The 18,296-nt window shown below is 46.7% G+C and overlaps 1 protein-coding gene across 1 annotated transcript in view; it reads left to right on the forward strand.

Moving 5' to 3' along the window:
* NECAB2 (N-terminal EF-hand calcium binding protein 2) overlaps positions 1-18,296 on the forward strand; it is a 73,495-nt gene that overhangs the window by 36,759 nt on the left and 18,440 nt on the right. Inside the window, exon 3 of the mRNA XM_053987662.1 lies at positions 352-460. Coding sequence (XP_053843637.1) covers positions 352-460 — 109 coding nt within the window. The remainder of the gene's footprint in view (positions 1-351; positions 461-18,296) is intronic.

The raw sequence follows: 18,296 nt of genomic DNA on the forward strand, positions 1-18,296 counted from the left end.
CATAGGGTAGACAAAACACTCCATAATTTCTTAAATGTAATTCAGTTTTAGGATGAAGCTCACCAGATTTTCCTCTTTGGGTTTGAGCCATTCTATGGCTTGATAGCCTAATTAGTTGCCAATGGCCAGTGCATCCATACCCAGGAGCATCTTCATCTGCTCCTGGGGCAGCCAGAGCTGCAGGGTCCCACCCTGAGGCCTGTGAGCTTGCTTTGGTTGAGGGCCAGTTTTGCAGAAGCACTTGGAGATAATTTTGGTGTGAAGCTTTAAATCTGTAAATAACTCTTGATTTTCAGCCTTGCCCCCTCTCACTTTGCTGTTGCCTAATGGCAGCTGTGTTGCTGTTTGCAGATGATGGGAAGCTGTCCCTGGAGGAGTTCCAGGCCTTCTTTTCTGATGGGACACTCAACGAAGAAGAACTTGAGAAGCTCTTTCATACCATTGACTCAGACAACACTAAGTAAGTTCTGTGTGCTGACACCCTTCCATTGCACAGAGCCTTTGGATCATGGCAGGGGTGTGCAGCAGCAGTGCTTCACCTCTGCACAGGCTGCAGGAGTGCAACTTGCTTTGCAAAACTCTCTAAAATCTCCATTTCTGCTTGGTTTGTGTCTTATTCTGACAGCCATTATGTTTTCTTTTGTCCTGGTGGTTTTTTCAGGCCATTTCCAGTAGTGCAACCTGGCCTTTACAGCACCTGAAATGATGCCTAGTTTAATGTGGACTTTTAAATGCCTCTTTACCTTTTTCACTTTATCTAAAAGCTTTGCTGGGCTATAAAAGGCAGCAATGTGAACCTCTCTAAGCATAGACCTATCCTGTCTCTTTGTGATGTCTCTGTATCCCCTGCACCTGGACTATGCCTGCTTCACTTGCAATCCAAAAAATCCCCTGGAAAGCAGTGATTGTTCCAGCACTTAAAGAAATGAGCCCCTTTATCTTCAAGATAATGTTCTTCCCCAGCCCTGTAGCCACTGTTGTGGATGCTTGGCCTCTGCTCTGGTCCCCACAGCCCAAGGTGGCCCTTCTGGCCACACAAAGCCTGGCCAAGGCAGCGAGGGCTGGACCAGAAGCAGCCCTGCACTGTCAGCATCTGGCTACAAGAGCAGCAGGGAAAAATGATGGCAGAGGAGGGCTCTAGGCGTGCCTTTAGTTTGACACAACATCAAAGTTGAAGCTAACATGGCACCTGACTGCTCTCCCTGAGCATCAAACATCTGCAGGCTGTGCCAGGCTATCAAATTAAGTTGGCAGACTCGTTAGCAGCTGATGTTTCTTTCCCCTGCTATGTCTTTGCTGTCTCTCCCTCAGTGCTCCCTCTGTCTGCCTTTGCCTTTGGTGGGTGTTTGTGAGAGCCTGACAGTGTCTGGTGCCAGCAGCATCTGGGATCAGCCCAAAGCCATGGTTTTCTGGTAGGAGCTCCCTGCCAGCAGGTAACAGCAGCACCAGCGAGGGTTTTCCCTTTCTGAGAGGAAACTGTCTTCAAAAGCCTGAGTGGTTTTGTCTATTTGACAATACAAATGAAAACCAGCTTTGAGTCATATTCCAATGTGACTCTTATTCCTCTGGAGAGAAAACATCTGTCCAAAAAGCCGAAGAAAAGATAATCCAATTTCAAATGAGAAGTCTTGAAGCAAGTGATTGAAACATAATAATCTGGTTCATTATAAAGCCTTCTGGCAGCAGGGAGATGGAGTTTTGCCCATGTGAGTGGTGCATTTTTTGCCACCCATCCAAAAGTTCCAATGGAAAGCAGTGATTGTGCTGGAGGGCACTGGCACCAAAGCAGCAGCTGTAAAACTCATCAACACAGTACAGGCACTGCTGAAGAATTTCCAAGAGCAAAGTAAATGTGAGGGTTCTCAAAATCATGTCTTTTCAATGTGTGTACTTCCCAAAGTTTTCCAAGGTCAAAAATACCAAAGACCAACTTGATATTTACCTTTCCCTGAACCAAAGAAAGTTTAGTGATCTTATTAGTTAAACTCTCTGGGAATGATCCATCCTTTCCAAAGACTCTTCTTCCAAAGGCCTCATGCTTTGTGGGTCTATTTATGATGCTCTCAGAAGAGACTCTGGGACTTGGGTGCTCACCTGCCTCTGTTCTGAAATAATTTATAGCATTGCCTGAGCTTAGGAGTGCTCACCTGGCCTTTGGAAGCATGCAGATGGTTCATGTGCAATCCAGGGCAGATGGGGGTGAGTGTGGAGATGTTTCTTCTGGTCTCCTTGAAATGGGAAATTTGATTGCAGCCCATTTTTGCTTGGGGATTGTAGGGAATTTGCAGCTTCTCCAAGCATTGGTAAGGGATGTCTTCTGAACTGGACAGAGAGAAAATGTGCCATTTGTAAATGCCATGCAGCAGTGCTGCTGGCAAGGAGTCTTGCTGAGCAGCTCCCAAGCGTGACAAGAGCCCCACAATCCAGCAGGGCTTGTCTTTAGCCAGGCTGGCTTGATACAGTCATCAATACCTGTTAGGGACTGATACTTGCAGAGAGCAGTGGAGCATCTGCTTTCTTGGCTGGAAGGAAAAGCAACGAGTTGGTCACGCTTCCAAGTTAAACCCTTGCATGGATTGGCACTTGTTTATTGATTTAGAAAGCATAGACATCTACAGCAAATTTATCAAGCTGGGGAAGGAAAATATTTCTTGATTTTAATCTGCAAAAGCTGTCTTAGTCTTCAGAAAACCTATCCAGAGCCAAGCTTCCTTCTGCAAAATTGTTTTTCACTATGAACTGGGTAGTTTGCTTGATGCAGTCTTGCATCCAGTACAGTCCAAGTCCAAGTCATGTGTGCTCTCCACCTTGCTGTGCCTTTGGGTGCCCCCTCAGTGAATTGGCAGCTCTGGGGGGGCCTGGGCAGGGGGATGCTGCCTCCAGGCACTGGGGCTGCAATCTTGGTGCTGCTGCCCCTGAGTAAGAGGAGTGGAGTGGAGCTTTCCTTTTTCCATTTTACAGGGGAACCCAGGAACAATATTATCTTGATCTTTCCCAAAGGCTATTTGAATTACAGTTTTTTACTATTTGCTAGAAGTCAATTTACTTTTAAGTTTTTCGAAACTCTGCTTTATCTCCCCCCCTTTTTTTTAATATTGGCCATTGTGTTTATTTAGTGTGCAAAGCAAAGTTTGCTATTGAGATTACATTAGCAAGAGTAGAAAATGAAGAAAATTATGTTCCTGCTGATTATTAGTAATTGCTGCTACCAGCCAATTACAAAATGTTGATTCAATTTCCTGGAGTATTTTTAGAATCAGAGAGCTGCCTTACAGGAGTAGATAAAATGAATGTCTGTACCAGTTTCTTGACTGGGATTAGCTGGGGAGACAGTGGAAAAGAGAAAAGCTGGGCAGAGGGGAGGATGAGGTGTGTTGTGGATGGAGGAGTAGCTGTGCTGCTCTGGGGAGTCAGGCCTGAGGTGCTGTGGCTGGAGGAGTCTGTGCTTCTGTCCCAGAGCCCAGAGAGATCCCACTGACAGCAGGGTGGGATGCTGAACTGAAAGGGGAGATTCCAAAATTACCCAGCAGCATTAATGAGCTTTTTCCATTCTTCTTCACTGCCTAGGAAGTGTCTCTAGGGCATTAAAGGTGTGGGGTGCTGGGGATGGCCTTCAAACACCTACCCCAGGTTTTATTACCAGGTATGTCCATGCAAGAACTGTGCTGTAGGTCCCATCATCACCAAATCATTCATCTGGCAGCAAGAACATGCCAAAGGTGTCACGTGTTTCTCTTGGCATTTTTTGGCAAAATTATATTCATGAAGCTGCTGTTACTTAAAAACAACAAAAAATAGCATTTTTCTCTCTGTGCTTACACTCTCTGCACCCCCTTCTCTCCTCCCAGCTGGGGGACAAGAACAAGACATTGCTGGGTTTCACCACTGGTTTTAGCTGTTATTTCAGGGAGTTTCAGCAGTGCTCTTTGGGGAGCTGCCTGAAGATTACTGGAGAGATAATTATATGTTACAATTAATACCAAAGCTATTGGAACAGCACAAATAATGTCCAATATATGTGCATGTGGTGTGTGGACACACATAACTAAATATATACTTTTTGTTTAGTGGTAGAAATGGGGTTTAGAAAACATTGGATTTATGGTTACCTGGGAAATTCAGTTATATTTGCAGAATGGTCTACACACGTTCTTACTTTTTCTAACAAGATGTATCAATTTTAAAATGAAAAAGTCTTTGCAGATGTAAAGTTAAACAAGTTTTAGGGTCACAAATGAACAGATGAAACCCTTTAAAGGGTGATACTGGACAAAGCTTGTTTTGTCTGGCTCACAGCTCCCATCTCCTGCCAGCTCCCTGGCCAGCACTAACTCCCAGTCTGCATCCCCTTGGAAGGAAGAAGCACCTCTCAGCTCTTGGGAAAGCACTGACATGTCAGACATGGCTGTTGACCAAACAAGTGTAGTCCTTGCAGGGGATTTTAAAAATTCCTTTTCTATCTCATTCATTTTTCATAGCTGGAGAGGACAATCCTTTGGGGAGAGATCTGCTCACTGGAGCAGGACTGCTCAGATGAGCTGTACAGGTCCATTCACAAGGAGACAAGGACATGGCATTAGCATTCTGTGCTCTGTCATTTGTTATCTCTTCGCTAGGCTTACAGCTATTCTTCTAATGGCTTTGTTCTGCCCCTCTCCCCGGTCTAAATGAGCTCTTCTCTCCAGTGGCAAACACTAGAAAAGGCTGGAGTGTGCATGTAGGATAATTAACAGCAGCTTCTCAGAAGACTTTGCAGCTTCCCCAGACTGTCACCATTGCGAGAGTTGTGTGACAAATGGAGAGCTGAAGCCTGCTGAGCTCTCCAGCCTGCACTGCCCCTGGCAGTGCCACCTCCCGTCCTTGGAGGCAGTGCCCTGGGGCAGGGTGTGCTCCAGAGGGGTAACTGCAGGGGATGGAGGGGAGAACTGATCAGCATCCCACCTTTGAGATGCTGGACAACACCCTCCTTGAGAACAGGAATCCACCTTCCTCCTCTGACCCCTCAGCTGCTCAGGTACCACAGGGAGCTGTATCATAAATCACAGTAATCTGGGGTCACCCCAGGGTGCAGAGGTGCAGGGTATGGTCAGGGTAGGTACCAGCCTGTTCCGTTCCAGAGCAGGGGGGGCAGGTGCAGGGCCACCTCAGAAGCAGGTAATGATCCTGATGAGCTTCTCTGCCTGCACTAATTAGTCCCACAGTGGAGCAGAGCCTGTCAGGACTGAGAGCACTGTGCTGACACAGCTGTGCTGCTTCCAGTTCTGCAGTCAGCTCCAGCACTTAGAGAAACCCACAGTGCCAGTGAGGACAAGGTGGGAGCTTTGGACTGCCCCTGCTTTTACTGACATCATCTGCTGTGGGGCCAGAAGCTCTCAAGACGGGTCTAATACTTTCCACAGGTTGATTTTGGTTCTCTGTTACTTTGAATGCATCAATACCCAAAGGTGAAGATGAGTTTCTCAACACCCCCTTTCCAGCACAGTCCTGCTCCAGACCTGGACACCTTCTGTACCTTCTGGACAGCAGCCTGCTGTCCTTCTGCTCCAGTCCTTGTTTTCCTGTGGTGGAAAAGGTGTGTTGTTACTGCTTTGTTTGGCTGTCACAGTCCCTCCAGGCACTGCTGTGAGGTGCTTTCCCTTCCCACAACCCACCCCAGGTCTGGTGTCCTTTGCTGTGACATGTCTCCATCTGAGAGAATCCCCTGTGTGCAGGGAGACTTCAGGAGCAGTGTTCTGCTGTCTGTGCTTTTCTCTGGGTTTCTGCAGTCCACTCCTCTCAAATTTGAACAGAAAGTGCTTCTACTTCTTGAGCAAGAACAATGATGATTGTGATTGAGTATTTTTTTCCTGGATTTTTTTTTCTCCCCCTCCCTAATCTTGGCTATTTGCATTGCAAACCTGATTCAGTGGAATGCTGTGTTTGTCTGAAGCCTGCACTACATAGATGGCTGTGCCCATTGAAACCAGCTTCATTTCTGAATATGGAATGTTCTCAATTAACTCCCTGGGAAATAAACTACGGATGGTTTAATCAGCCAAGATTTTGATTAACTGATTCAAGAGATAGTTCTGTCTCTTCTGAAAGGGACAAAATGATTGCACAAAAATTACATGTCTTGCTCTAATTTCTGGCTCTCAAGAGCATGGGTACTTGGTGGATTTTGTTTATGTGGAAGATGTTTTTGAGTCCTAGCTTATTCTTCTCTAAACATGTCATTTAAACTATACTGTGCTCTATTTTTCATTTAAGTGAAGAAATACTTGGTGCCAAGGCTGGTGCTCAGCATCTGCGTGCTGATAGAGACACAGAACATCTCAGGCTCACCAAAGAAGAGGGGCTGTAAAAACAAATCACCCAGTGGGAAGGTCACTGCAAGAAACACAAAGCTGAAAAACTGCACAGAATCTTGTTTGAACTAACGTTTGAGAACATTTTTCTGTTTCTAATCCTATTTCCCAGGTGTTTTCCCAGGCAGGCTCTCTGCCGGGTCCCTGGGGAGAGGCTGTCTTGTACTGAGGCAGATTGGCTCTGGGAGCAGCAGGCTGCTGTTTACTGCAGAGCGAGAGGATTGGGGAGGGTTTATCTGTGCAAATGGAGTGAAGAACTACCACATCAGAGACCTTTCTAGCTGGGAAAGGGGCTCAGCACCTTATATTTTTGGATTGTGCAGGGCCATTCTGCACCACTGGTTTTCCATTTTAAGGAATGGAAAGATACCAAGATCTTGCATTAAAACCATAAAAGTGACCGAGATATTTAATACTAACCAGCCACTTGTGTTTGAGTCATGTTTGAAGCATTCAAGCAGATTGTAGACTTTGCTTGCAGCTCCAATTGTGTAAATTTATCAGTTTTTTTTCTAGGCAAATGTGCTTAGGGCACCAGCATCAAGCAGCAGACATGTCCAGCTGCTCTTTGGTGGGCAGAGCAAGCTGCCTGCCTCAGGACTGGATTTGGGAGGAGGTTTTTTAGATAATTTTTCAATGGCAGAAGAAAAGCATTCATGAGAAACAAAGATATTGGGGAAAATACAGCAAATAGGGTCCAGGGATTTCTTGCTTTACTATACTTTTACTTGTTCCCTGCAAGTTGTGTGTTACATATCCAAACCTGCACATTTGCTGCTCTAATTTCTTCCTCTCCTACATACAACTTTGGTAATAAACAAGATACCTGCAAAATCTAAAAGGAGGAGATGGCTGATTTAATTTTACCTCCTGCTCTCAATAGCTTATTTCCTTCTGGCAATTAGCAACCCATTCAGCTGAGCTCTGAACAATCCCTCTCTCTTTTGCAGTTCAATATTTCAGAGATTACAAATAGAAATTGGATTAGCCCAGGCTTCCATATCAAGTGGAAATAGGCAAAATGTTAAATATTGAATCATCAAAAAAAAGGCCATTTCTGACTGTTTTGTACTGTGACAGTTTGTGCATAAAAACATAAGAGATCCTCTCCTCCCTCCAAAAAGAGTATTCATTTGTTTTAATGGTCTGCTTTCAAAACTGAGCTAAAAGAAATAATGAGAGCTTAAAAATGTGGATAGGTGACTTCTTTTGCTGTAAAGGAGAGGGCCAACAGGTGGAGGGGAGTGTGTGAAAAAACAGCTGAAGTGTAGGTTTGCTTCAAGCCAGAGGTACTTGTGCCATTATCGTGCCCCCGTGAAGGTGAAAAATCACAGCACCCTTGTCTTTGCTGCCCGGGGAGGGGCAGGGCAGCAGCACAGCGGCTGAGGGAGGTCAGTCAGGCTGCGGAAAGGGCTTTTTTTGGGTAACTCAGCCCTGCAGGCTCCTGCGGGAACCTCTCTGAAATCCGGGCAGCGATTTCCAGTCCGTGTTCTGAACTCTTACACCCTTTCTGCCTCTCTAACCCGTTCATCACGGCGCCCACTGCCCGTCTCCTTCTGTCCCTGCTGCTCTGACACACAGCACTGGCTCGGCGAGTGTCCCCGGGGTCCCTGCGGTGGCATTTGGTGGGGGTGGCCCGAGCCCCCAGCCCTGCCCAGCGGGCCCAGGACATGCCGCAGGGCCCGGCCGCCGCTCGGGCTCCGCCGGGGGCCCCGCCGCAGGTCGGCAGGATCGCTGCCGGAGATCGCTCCGGTGATCATTGCCGGTGACAGCTCCGGTGATCGCTGCCGGTGACAGCTCCGGTGACCGCTCCGGTGATCATTGCCGGTGATAGCTCCGGTGATCCCTCCCGGTGACCGCTCCGGTGATCCCTCCCGGTGTGCGGGGTGCAGCCGCCCTGCCTGAACGCTGGCCGAGCTCGGACACGCCTGTGCTGTGCTGTAGGCGGCCAGGCTGGAAAAGGCCCTGCTTGGGCACTGAGCAGGGCCGGGAGCCCTTCCGGACAACTTGCTTTTGCTTTTTAAAGCGCTTTACCGAGCGCTCCGCAGCTCCGCGCCACGATTTTGTGAATGAGCAGCACAGGCTGGAACCGTTCTTTTCCTTCCTGTTACTTATTTTATATTTTTCTGCAAATAGGGAATCCATATCGCACCAAACCAAAATAGTTACAGCAACTATCCCTGTGAAAGAGTTTACATTCACAGCAGTCCAAGTGCACCGCAAACAGCTGGCATTTAAAAAGTCTGTCTCGCGGCTGATCACTTTGAACAAGGCTGACAGCAAATTTGATGTGCCGTTGACTGCTGTATTTACTGCTCCTGAAATGCATGTGGGAGATGCAGAGCTGGGTTTACACGCAGTCTGTGCCTCTGGATGCAGGCTGAAGACACTGCATGGGACCAGGGTGTCAGAATTAAATAATCAGCTCAATGCAACGTGATGATAATATCACAGAAAATCGTGCTATGTTTCCAAAGTGGAGCTGGTGGGACCCTGAGAGCAAAGAAGTTGCCTGTGCTGCCTCTGTGCTGACCATGACGTGTCCAGCCCATCCTTCCAAGGACTACAGTCCCAGTTTTGCCTGGCATTGTCAGCCGATGAATATAATCAATACATTAATCATCAATTTAATAAATTTAGAAGTGCAGCTTGGTTACTGTAGGCTGTAATTAAACCTGCCTTCTCTCTTCTTTGATGCACTTGTGGGCAGAGTGATATTTTTCAAGAAAAAGTCATCCATAAAAAAAAAAAAAAAAAAAGAAAAAAATGAGGGTTTTTATGTAGTTTATTAGGAATTTGGCACATGCAGAGACTTGAAAATGTTTCATACTGTACAAAATGTCTATTTTACTTAAGGTGGTGACTATGCTTAGAAACTGTTGGATTAAGCTTAGTAAATTAGTGTGCTGCATTGATATATTTTTCAGGATATTAACTGTGCTCTTAGTAGGAGACGTTTTTGTGTTATCATCTTGTTCAGAGTTTTTGTGAGCTTTTCAAGAGATTCTTCTTTTGTGAGTGAGTGGTTAGCGGCTCTGGCCAACTGTGACAATAAACCATGAAATGGTTTGACAAGGTACAAGGAATGATCCAAGAGGACATTGCCTTGATCACCCAAAATTTTCTTCCTTGTGCAAAAACAGCGCCACCACTCTTTGCTCTTAACACACAGATCCTGGGTGGCCCCACTGGATGTGGAGGGGGGAAACCCCTCCCCTTGCCCACGGTGGAGTTGCAGCAGGCTGTGCTGCCCCAGCCATGGGCAGCAAGATGCTGGGCTTTGTGAAGGGACTGCTCTGCCTTGGGCTCCTCCTGCACTCCCCAGAGTCTGAGGATTTGGGTTCATGATCAGCTCTTTGTGGAAAATTGCCCTTTTATGCTGCATTTTGGTTGTTATTTTCTAGAAGCCATAGGGCAGGAAGGGCAGAGCCTCACGGATGCTGAGCCTGGCTCCGTGCAGTACCCGAACTCCAGTTCTGAACCCTGAGGCAAACAGGAGGGTGTGGCACCGACTGGCAGCCTGCAGTGCCATATTGCAGCTGTGATGGATGAACTAACAAATGTCTGCTACTTCACAGGTGCCAGTTTATTGCTCCTGCCTTTTTTTTAAGTGACATTTACTTCTCTTATAACTAGTGAGAGCTTTGAGCATGTTTTTCAACAGCATCCAGACCATTGTTTCTTTTTTATCCATATTCAGTCACTTTTCTTGCTGCCCTTGGTAATTAGAGCTGGGTGTTTTGTTCTGTCAAACACTTCACCACATAGAAAATGTTTTGGTTGTCTTGAAACCACTGATGAAAGGAAGCATCTGGTCTGTGTTGGGGATGGTTTGAAGCTTGGGACTTTCTGAGGATGGTCTAGAGGAAACTGGGGTCTTCACTGTGCTATTTCTGACGCCTACCTGTGGCTGTGCAAAGGAAATTGAGTTCCATGGAGGCTTGGCTTAGCTATGACCAGTGTTTCACAAGTGCCTGTGGCTGCAGAATGCATCAATATGCCAAGGGAGTGAGGAGCTGAACCAGCCTTGAAATACAGCAGCAGTCTTTGAAAATGAGAAAATAGCAAACAATGTGTTATGTTGTGATGGTCTCCATCTTTATGGTAAATATCGAGTCCCTGAAAGGAAATGAAATGAGTTGTGCTGCAAAAAGCAGTGTTTAATCCTCCCCCCTTCCCCTGACAAAGTGCCCATGCTGGTTCTATCAGCTGCACAAGCAAAGCAGGAGTGCTCCTGTTAGCACACCACAGGCAAACCAAGCCCTGGTGTGTGTGGACCTGGTGCTCACTGCCCCTCACACCCGGGCACTGCCCCCACCCCCCGTGGGCAGGGAGCAGGGACATGGTCCATGTTCCATGGGGACCAGCAGGGTCACTCCTGGGAGCCTCTGAGAGAGCATGAGAGGTCATTGCAGGAGAGTTTCCCCATTTTTCAAGGCCAGGAAAACCCACACCAAAACCCTCTCCTTGAAGACTCTGGTGAGTGTAAAACTGTGGTGAAGGTGGGGGGCTCTGCCAGGAGAGGTGGGGATGAATCCAAAGGAAGACCAGCACCTGAGATTTCACAGGATATTCTGCACTGGAAGGGTTCCACAAGGATTACTGAGTCCAACTCCTTTGTGAATGGTCCCTATGGGGATCAAACTCACACACTTGGTGTTACCAGCACCATGCTCAGACCAGCTAATGGGGTCACAGTGGGCAGAGGGCCCTGCCTGTGCATCCATAGCTGCACTTGGATGCTCTGGGACTTTAGGGATTGTATTTAGCAAGTTTAATAGCCTCCTCGTGTCATTTTTATAATGTTTATTACTGCTACAAGATGAATGCAACTGCATTGCAGGTCACTGGCTAGAGAAGAGACGTCTCCCATCACACCCGTAATTACTGCTTGAGTGGAGTGCTATGGCAACTGCCTTTCTGCAGGGCATCTGCACTCCAATATCACAGGCTTTTTGGAGCAAGTCCAGGCATTTTTGGATGTGTGCCACCCATCTGGGGTGTTCAGCCTCATGACATATCAGTTAGGAGTCAGTGTTCAGTGGTAACCACCCTTTTTTTTCCCTCTGTCCTTTTCTTTTGCAATCAGATCTGGAATAGGATTTGTAACACAGGCACCTTCCTGTGGGTGCATGAAAGCTGTTCTGAGCTAAGCTCGGGCTCTGGCACGGTGGGAAGGATGCCAATGGGCAGCTCTGCCTGTAAACCCAGCAGGCTGGGCTGTGCAGTGGCTGTAGGGTGCTGAGACACTTTGCTGAGTGTGTGACTGTCCCCAGGAGAGCCACCAGACACACTCGGGGATCTGCCATGGGGCTTCCACATCAAGGAGGAGGAGAAGGTAGTAAAGGTCTTCTGCTGACCTTCCCCATCATAACAGAAGGTGACATAAAGATCATCTTTGGTGATGCTGAAACCACAGTGGTGGCTCTCTGAGATGCTTTTTGTCTGGCTTGGGCCAGGGGAGCCCAGCCTGCAGGGAACTGAGACCTCCTGGTTTCTCTCTGTGCTTCTATAGGCAGAGCAAGTCCACCATGGACCCCCTGTGTGACTGCAGCAGCTTCACAGGGTCTTGTTGTGCAGGGAGGGAGCAGCCTTGAAGCAGGATGAATAAAGGAGTGTGTTTTATCCTGAGCCTGCCAGATTTACTGTGCTTGTTTGTAGAGAAGGTCAGTTCAGTTTACCTTGAAAAATCAGTGTTTTCCAGATTACTGGGTATTAATGAGGACTCTGCTGCCCTGGTGCTCCAGAGGGAAGCACACCCAGCAGAGCTCACAGCTTTGGGCACCAGCATTTCCTGTGAACGTGGGTGTGTGGTTTGGAAACTGGATCTGGGCAGCATCTGAGAACTCAGATGGCTTAAAAAGGCAAGGAGCTGCATGGAAAACCAAGTGAAAATATTACTATTGAAGTATATTAACTACTGAAACATGACCGTGCCGTGGGCCTGAATGCAGGTGTGCAGTGCAGCCCCAGTGCTGCTCACCTCCCATCCTGCTGGGCACCTGTCATGTGCTGTGGGAAGAAGCAAAACTGCCCCTGTCTTGTTCATCATCTGCCTAAATCCCAAGGAAAGATGTGCAAGGGGCAGGAAGGAGCCAAACCCCAGGTTAGGTGAGCAGAACATCCTTGGGAGCACTAGACTTCAGCCTTCCAACTGGTGAGTGAAAGTCCTGTTGATAGCAAGGGCAAGTAGGAGGAAAGAGACCATCTCTCAAAGTACACCACAGGTGGTGAGACTGTAATACAAAATTAATATGTGAAAACTTCATACAAAACCCTCCCTTTGCTTCTCTCTATTTTTGGGCAATTCTTTGTCCCTATTTTTTTTTTCCCCTCTTTATGCTCTATGTTACCAGGGCTTTTGAGAAAAACACGTTTTGTTGCTGGGCTTTCAGAGGCCCTTAGTGTGCTCACCAGGTGCTCAGTGATGGAGCACATGCCAAGGGAAGGATAAAGTTATTAGTTTTGCTTAGGAGAAGGCAGCAATTTCTCCCCTTCAGGAGCTCCCATGGGAGCTGTTCCCCATGGGTGTTTTAATCTAAATCATTGTGCTTCAGTGCTGGATGTGTCCCAGTTATGTGGTGATCCATATGCACTCTGCAAAACTTTTCCTCTTTCATATAGTTCAGATTTTGGGAGAAACCTCTGTCTGGGGGAATGATGCACCCCGTGTCAGCTCGTTCCTCATGGCTCTCCATATGTGGTACTTTCTGCCCCACTGGGAAAAGCAAATACCTGCTGGGTTATTTCAGGCTCACTGCTCACTCTCTTTATTGCTGTACTGAATAGGGAGCAGGGCAATTGTGCCTGCACAAGTTTGTGCACCTTAGAATTATTCCTGTGAAGCACACCACAAATTTATGTCATGCAAGAAACATTTGGCAGCAGATAAAGACCATCCCTTAAAGTAAAGCCAGGTGGGCACCAGAATCCTAATTGCCAGCTTGCCACAGCTAAAGAAAAGAAGCCTAAAACTGATATATGTTCTGAATCCTTCTCTGCCTGTGTCATTTGAAGCTGCAGATGGCTGGATGCCCTTGTGGATAGCCTTGGCATATGGTTTCTGCTGTTTCTTTGCACGTAGCACACCAGATTTTGGAGGTCCTTTTATAAGTAATACCATAGGAGTGGTTTGGGTTTTTTCCTTAAGCAATCAGGTGGGTAAAGGGGAGGTATTTGGATAGGTCTTGGGAAGGATTTACCAGAATTCACCAGAAGATACAATTATGGGCTTGGAGAGTTGTTTAATTCTTTAGAATTATTCAGCTCCTGACTGGCAGCCAGTATTTGGTATTTCTCTTGCTCTGCCTGGAATAATTTCTCTCACTCTGGGGTTTGTGTAAAAGATGTTTCATTGAGCTCAGAAATGAATGATCAGAAGTGACCATCTGTGACCCCTTAGTAGGCATCTGGATGCATATTTGCCACTTCTGAGGTGTTGAGATAACACAGCGCTGTTGCTGATGGGACTGGAAGCCTTATCCTCAGATATAATAATACATTCCAGCTGCACTTGTTGTTTTTTAGTCTTTCCTAAATGAAAATGAGTTCTGCAGGTGGTTAATGCTAGAGGATAATTTGTTTCCGTGCTCGTTTGAAGCCTTATAGCAAACCCAAAGCTGTGAATAAAAGATGGAAGTAAAAGTAGAACGTGATTTCAGGGAAAAAAACCTTCCATTTTCTGTGCTGGTGAAGTGACTAAGCCATGTGGCTGCTGATGCAAACCTTTCATCTGCCCAAGGAAAAGGGTTATTATCTTCAGCTGAAGCTGATGGGGCACTGAGCAGCATTTGAGCAGCACATCCAAGCAGATATTTGCATGAGAAACGTGAAGATGAAACTTTGATGTATTTGCAACTTCTGAATTCCCGTTATGTTTTTGACTCTACTGCCCATTGGGAGTGCCTGGGACCTTTCCTTTGGCTGAGCTGAAACCTAGGAAGGACATTTCATGCTCCTCTCCTCCACATAATCTTTTTCATTCTGAGATAACTTTTCCTCTCCTCTCTTCAGCTGAAATCTGGAAAAATAAGTTAAGGACAGCAAGTCAGAGGCCATCAGCCTTGCCTTAGGGAGGCAGGGAGATACTGGGAAAGAGAGGGAGAGAGGCTGGATTGCAGACTCCTGGCTGGCTTTGTTGGAAGGAGCCTCTGCAGGTCAGCAGCAGCACTGGACCAGGACATCCCTGACTCTGCCAGGCTGAGACCTCCTGGGATGTTCTCTGGGTGCTCCCTCCTGTGCTGTGCTCCACTGGGCTTGCTTATTAAGAGCGAATGCAAATAATCATCACGGGGAATTTCCAGAAATAGTACTTTTTTTTTTCCCGGTGGAAAACATTGATTTGCTTTAAGAAGGTGTTAGGTTGATCTGGACCAAGGAGCTGGAGGTTCTGACCCAAGAGCTGGAGGTTGCATGGTACCATCACCCACCCAGAGGTCTGGCTGCTGGGAGGCTCAGCCTGGTGCCGTAGTCCCGTAGTACATCAGGGTGTTGGGCACCCTGATGTAACAGGTCTTCTGTCTGATGGTGCCTTCTTCCTGGGATAAAGTCTCAAGGATGGCAGCACATTTCAAGAAAGGCATTTACAGAAATAAAAAAAGCTTATAAACAGATGGAAAAGCAGCAAAGTCAGTGCAGGACAGCTCTGATAAAAGCCTGTCCATGGACAATCCCCAGCCAGGGACATGGAAGAGAGATGTGACTTCCCAGGGATCCTCATTAGCTCAGGTGCTCATCAAACCACAATTTATTGCTGGGTGGGGCTTTGTGGGGAGAAATGTTTTTCTTTCTGGAGTATGCAGGAGACACAGCCATTACTCTGGGCAGCCTCTTGCTTGCACAAGTCATGCATCAGTAATTACTCTCTGGACAAATTCACTTAATTAAGCCCACTGAGGGGATGCTCTCACAGCATGGTCATTGCTCTTTAAACTCCCACACACACAGGAGGTGTATCACACTTAGAGGTCTTTTCTTTTTCTTTGAAACAGTTGGATGTGAACCAGGACAGAAAACTATTTCCCTATTGCCACTATGTTTATCTGGTCAAATGATCCCAGTGTCTTTAAAAGGGGGGGAGTGGTGAGCAATAAACTCTCCTTTTTTGTGGCCAGAGTAGCTCATGGCTTGGGCTCTGCCTTTTCAGAAGGTGATCTGGGTTGAAATCTGAGCTCTTGGCTTTGCCTCCTACTTCTGAGGGAGCAGTTAGGTCCCAAGTGGCAAATGGAGGATCTCCAAAGTATATCTTTGCCTTGGAAAGTCACCTCAAAGGGTGCACACCCCCAGCAAGACTGGGGATGCAGAGTTGTGCTGCTCCATGCTACAGCCTCGTTAGTTGGAAAACAGAGAAAAGGCCTAGATTTTCAAAAATACTTGGATTTTCTTGATTTTTTTTCTCCTTTGAAAGAAAGACTTTTGTTTTGGAACAAGATCAGATATATGTGGCCTCTACTGTGCAGAAAAAATTGTATGACACAGAAATCTTTAATTATTACTTCATTTCTACTTAAACTTCATTATATTCTGCTTAGTTAGTTGGGTTATGGCTTCAATAAGCTCTTGAATTAGTCATGTTATTAATGTAATAAAAATCGAAAGCTAATTCACAGCCAAGTGTTCTGGTACTTGAAAGACTTTTAAAATTATTTTCCTGAAAACATGAGAACTACTTGTCACAATTTTTCTTTTTAGCTTATTGTTGTGTACAGGAATTTTAAATGTTTGGCATCTGAAAAAAAAAAAAATTGGTAACTAATGCTCACGTAAATGTTTTTCTTCTGAAGGGATTTGTGATACGTGATTGCTCCAAAAACGTCCTCAGAAGGAAGCTCTGGGATGGAGGGTTGGGGATGACAAGGGAGCTCGTCAGGAGCTGCCACCTCCCATTTCACCAGGCCTGAACCCCAGAGCCTGAATATTTGCATAATAAAAATCCCTACAGGCGTAACCCAGGTGGGGCTTAGTTACTAAAGTATTAAACCACCAGAGCAGCTGGCAAATTGTTTTGTAGCTGGGTTTTGCACGTGACTTTTGCTGTGCAGCTCCCAAGCCAGAACCCCCCTGTAAGAGTGGTGGGGACATGGCTCTGTGTCAGCGATGTTCCCAGCAGGCAGACTCCTGGGGGTTGGAAAAAGCCTGCTCAAGTACCCATTGATTTCTCCTTGCAGTTTTTCATCTGAACATTATCATATTTTTTTATTAAGTCAGCTTGTGACTTCAGTAATTTCTTTCATTAAGCTTATTCTGAAGGCAAGATGGCTTAGAATTAAAAGCAACTTCTCAGCTGCGTTAACATTCAAGCACAATTAAGTTAAATCATACAATGGCAAGATGTGAGGAAATAAAAGACCAATTTTGGCAGCAGCAGATCAATTATTACAATGCAGAATCACATGGAATACAATAACAGATTTTTTTTCTCAGTAACATGCCCTAGCTGCAAACCCATAACCACACCAGTAGGTGTTTATAAACAATAGCTGTCTTCTGAAAAATATTATTGAAACACTTCATGGGTGATGTTGTTGCCAAAACTACTCTTATGCACGTGTCTGCAAGCAACATTTGACTTCCCAGGCTGTGTGCTTTGGTGAACAAGCAGCCAGGGTCCTGGGCTGGCTCAGGGCTGTGTCAGTGCTGGAAATGCATCTGCTGGGGGCTCACCTGAATTGCTCTGCTGCTGCACTGCTGAAGCTCCGTGTTGGGAATCACTTGCTGCAAAGTGCTGAGCAGTGCCAGAGCTCCGGGGATCAGGAGTGGCTCTGGTGCACAGAGCTTTCCATCTGTGGGTTCAGTGGATCTGGCCATGAGAACACCTACTCAGGGAAGCTGAGCCCACAGCATCCCCAGGGGCTTTTGTAGGATTCAGGGAAGTAATTCCAGGGTTTAAGGAAGATAAGTCTCCAAAAGAATGAAGATAAAGTAGTGCAAAAGCTCATTTTGCAGAGAGGGGCAGCTGCAGCTTGTGCCAGAGCTCGGCTGCCACCCCTGCAGGCGTGTCCTGCACCTCGAGGGGCCCGAGACAGGAGGTGACTCCTTGTCACCATGGTAGGCACCCCTTACCCAAAGGGGCTGTGCTTCAGCACCACGAGCTTTTTCAGCAGGAGACAGGGGGTGGCTCAGGCAGCACCTCATGAGCCCGAGGCATTTGTGCTTGCCTTGATCTGGGTGCCGAGGCAGGCTGCAGGAGGATGCTGTCAGGGAAAGCCCTAATCCACTTATGCTGGCAGGTTAGCCAGAGCAGGGATGAGTTTAGGTAAAGAAATAACTTCCCAGGATATAAATGGATGGATGAGATATAATTCTATTAAGGGATTGTTCCAGTCCTTGAATGGCACTAATGATTGTGTGGGAATAGGAGGCACAAAGAGATTAGCAGCAATCTTTATTTCCCAAGCAAGTTGTTTGTTGAGATGTTGTTATGTAAACTAAATGTTCATGTGTTAAGAAGTAATTGTGCCATTTTGTCTGGAGGCAGTCCCGGGCAAGAGCTGCTTCATAAGGGCAGAATTAGGAGAATTGGTCCATTGAGAAAAGTATATTTTGCAAATTTTTATTCTGAGTAAATGGGAACAAGCACGTTCCTGTGCCATATCAAGTGTCTCACTGGGTTGTTGCCAGGCTGGATGTTTGTAAGGAAGTCAGAGGAGCTGGTGTGCCAGGTGTGCTGTGTCCCCCTTTGGCAAAGGTGCCCCTTCAGGGGGGATGTACAAGTACTCATTTCCCTCTCAGGGAACATCCAAAATAACTTGTGAACCTGCTCCAGCTGCACAGATGCTGAAGATGCCGTGAGTGAACCAACAACCCTGCTCTTCTCCACAGGCTGTCCCCACTGGTGGCTGGGGGATGCTGAGGGGGTGGGTGATGTTGCAGGAGGGCAACTGGAGTTAAGCCTGTGGGAACTCTAACTGCAGCCTTCATGTGTCCTTTACATTAAAGTTGTCTTTCTTT

This window comes from Vidua macroura, chromosome 11 (assembly GCF_024509145.1).
Source record: "Vidua macroura isolate BioBank_ID:100142 chromosome 11, ASM2450914v1, whole genome shotgun sequence".
Taxonomy (NCBI): Eukaryota; Metazoa; Chordata; class Aves; order Passeriformes; family Viduidae; genus Vidua; species Vidua macroura.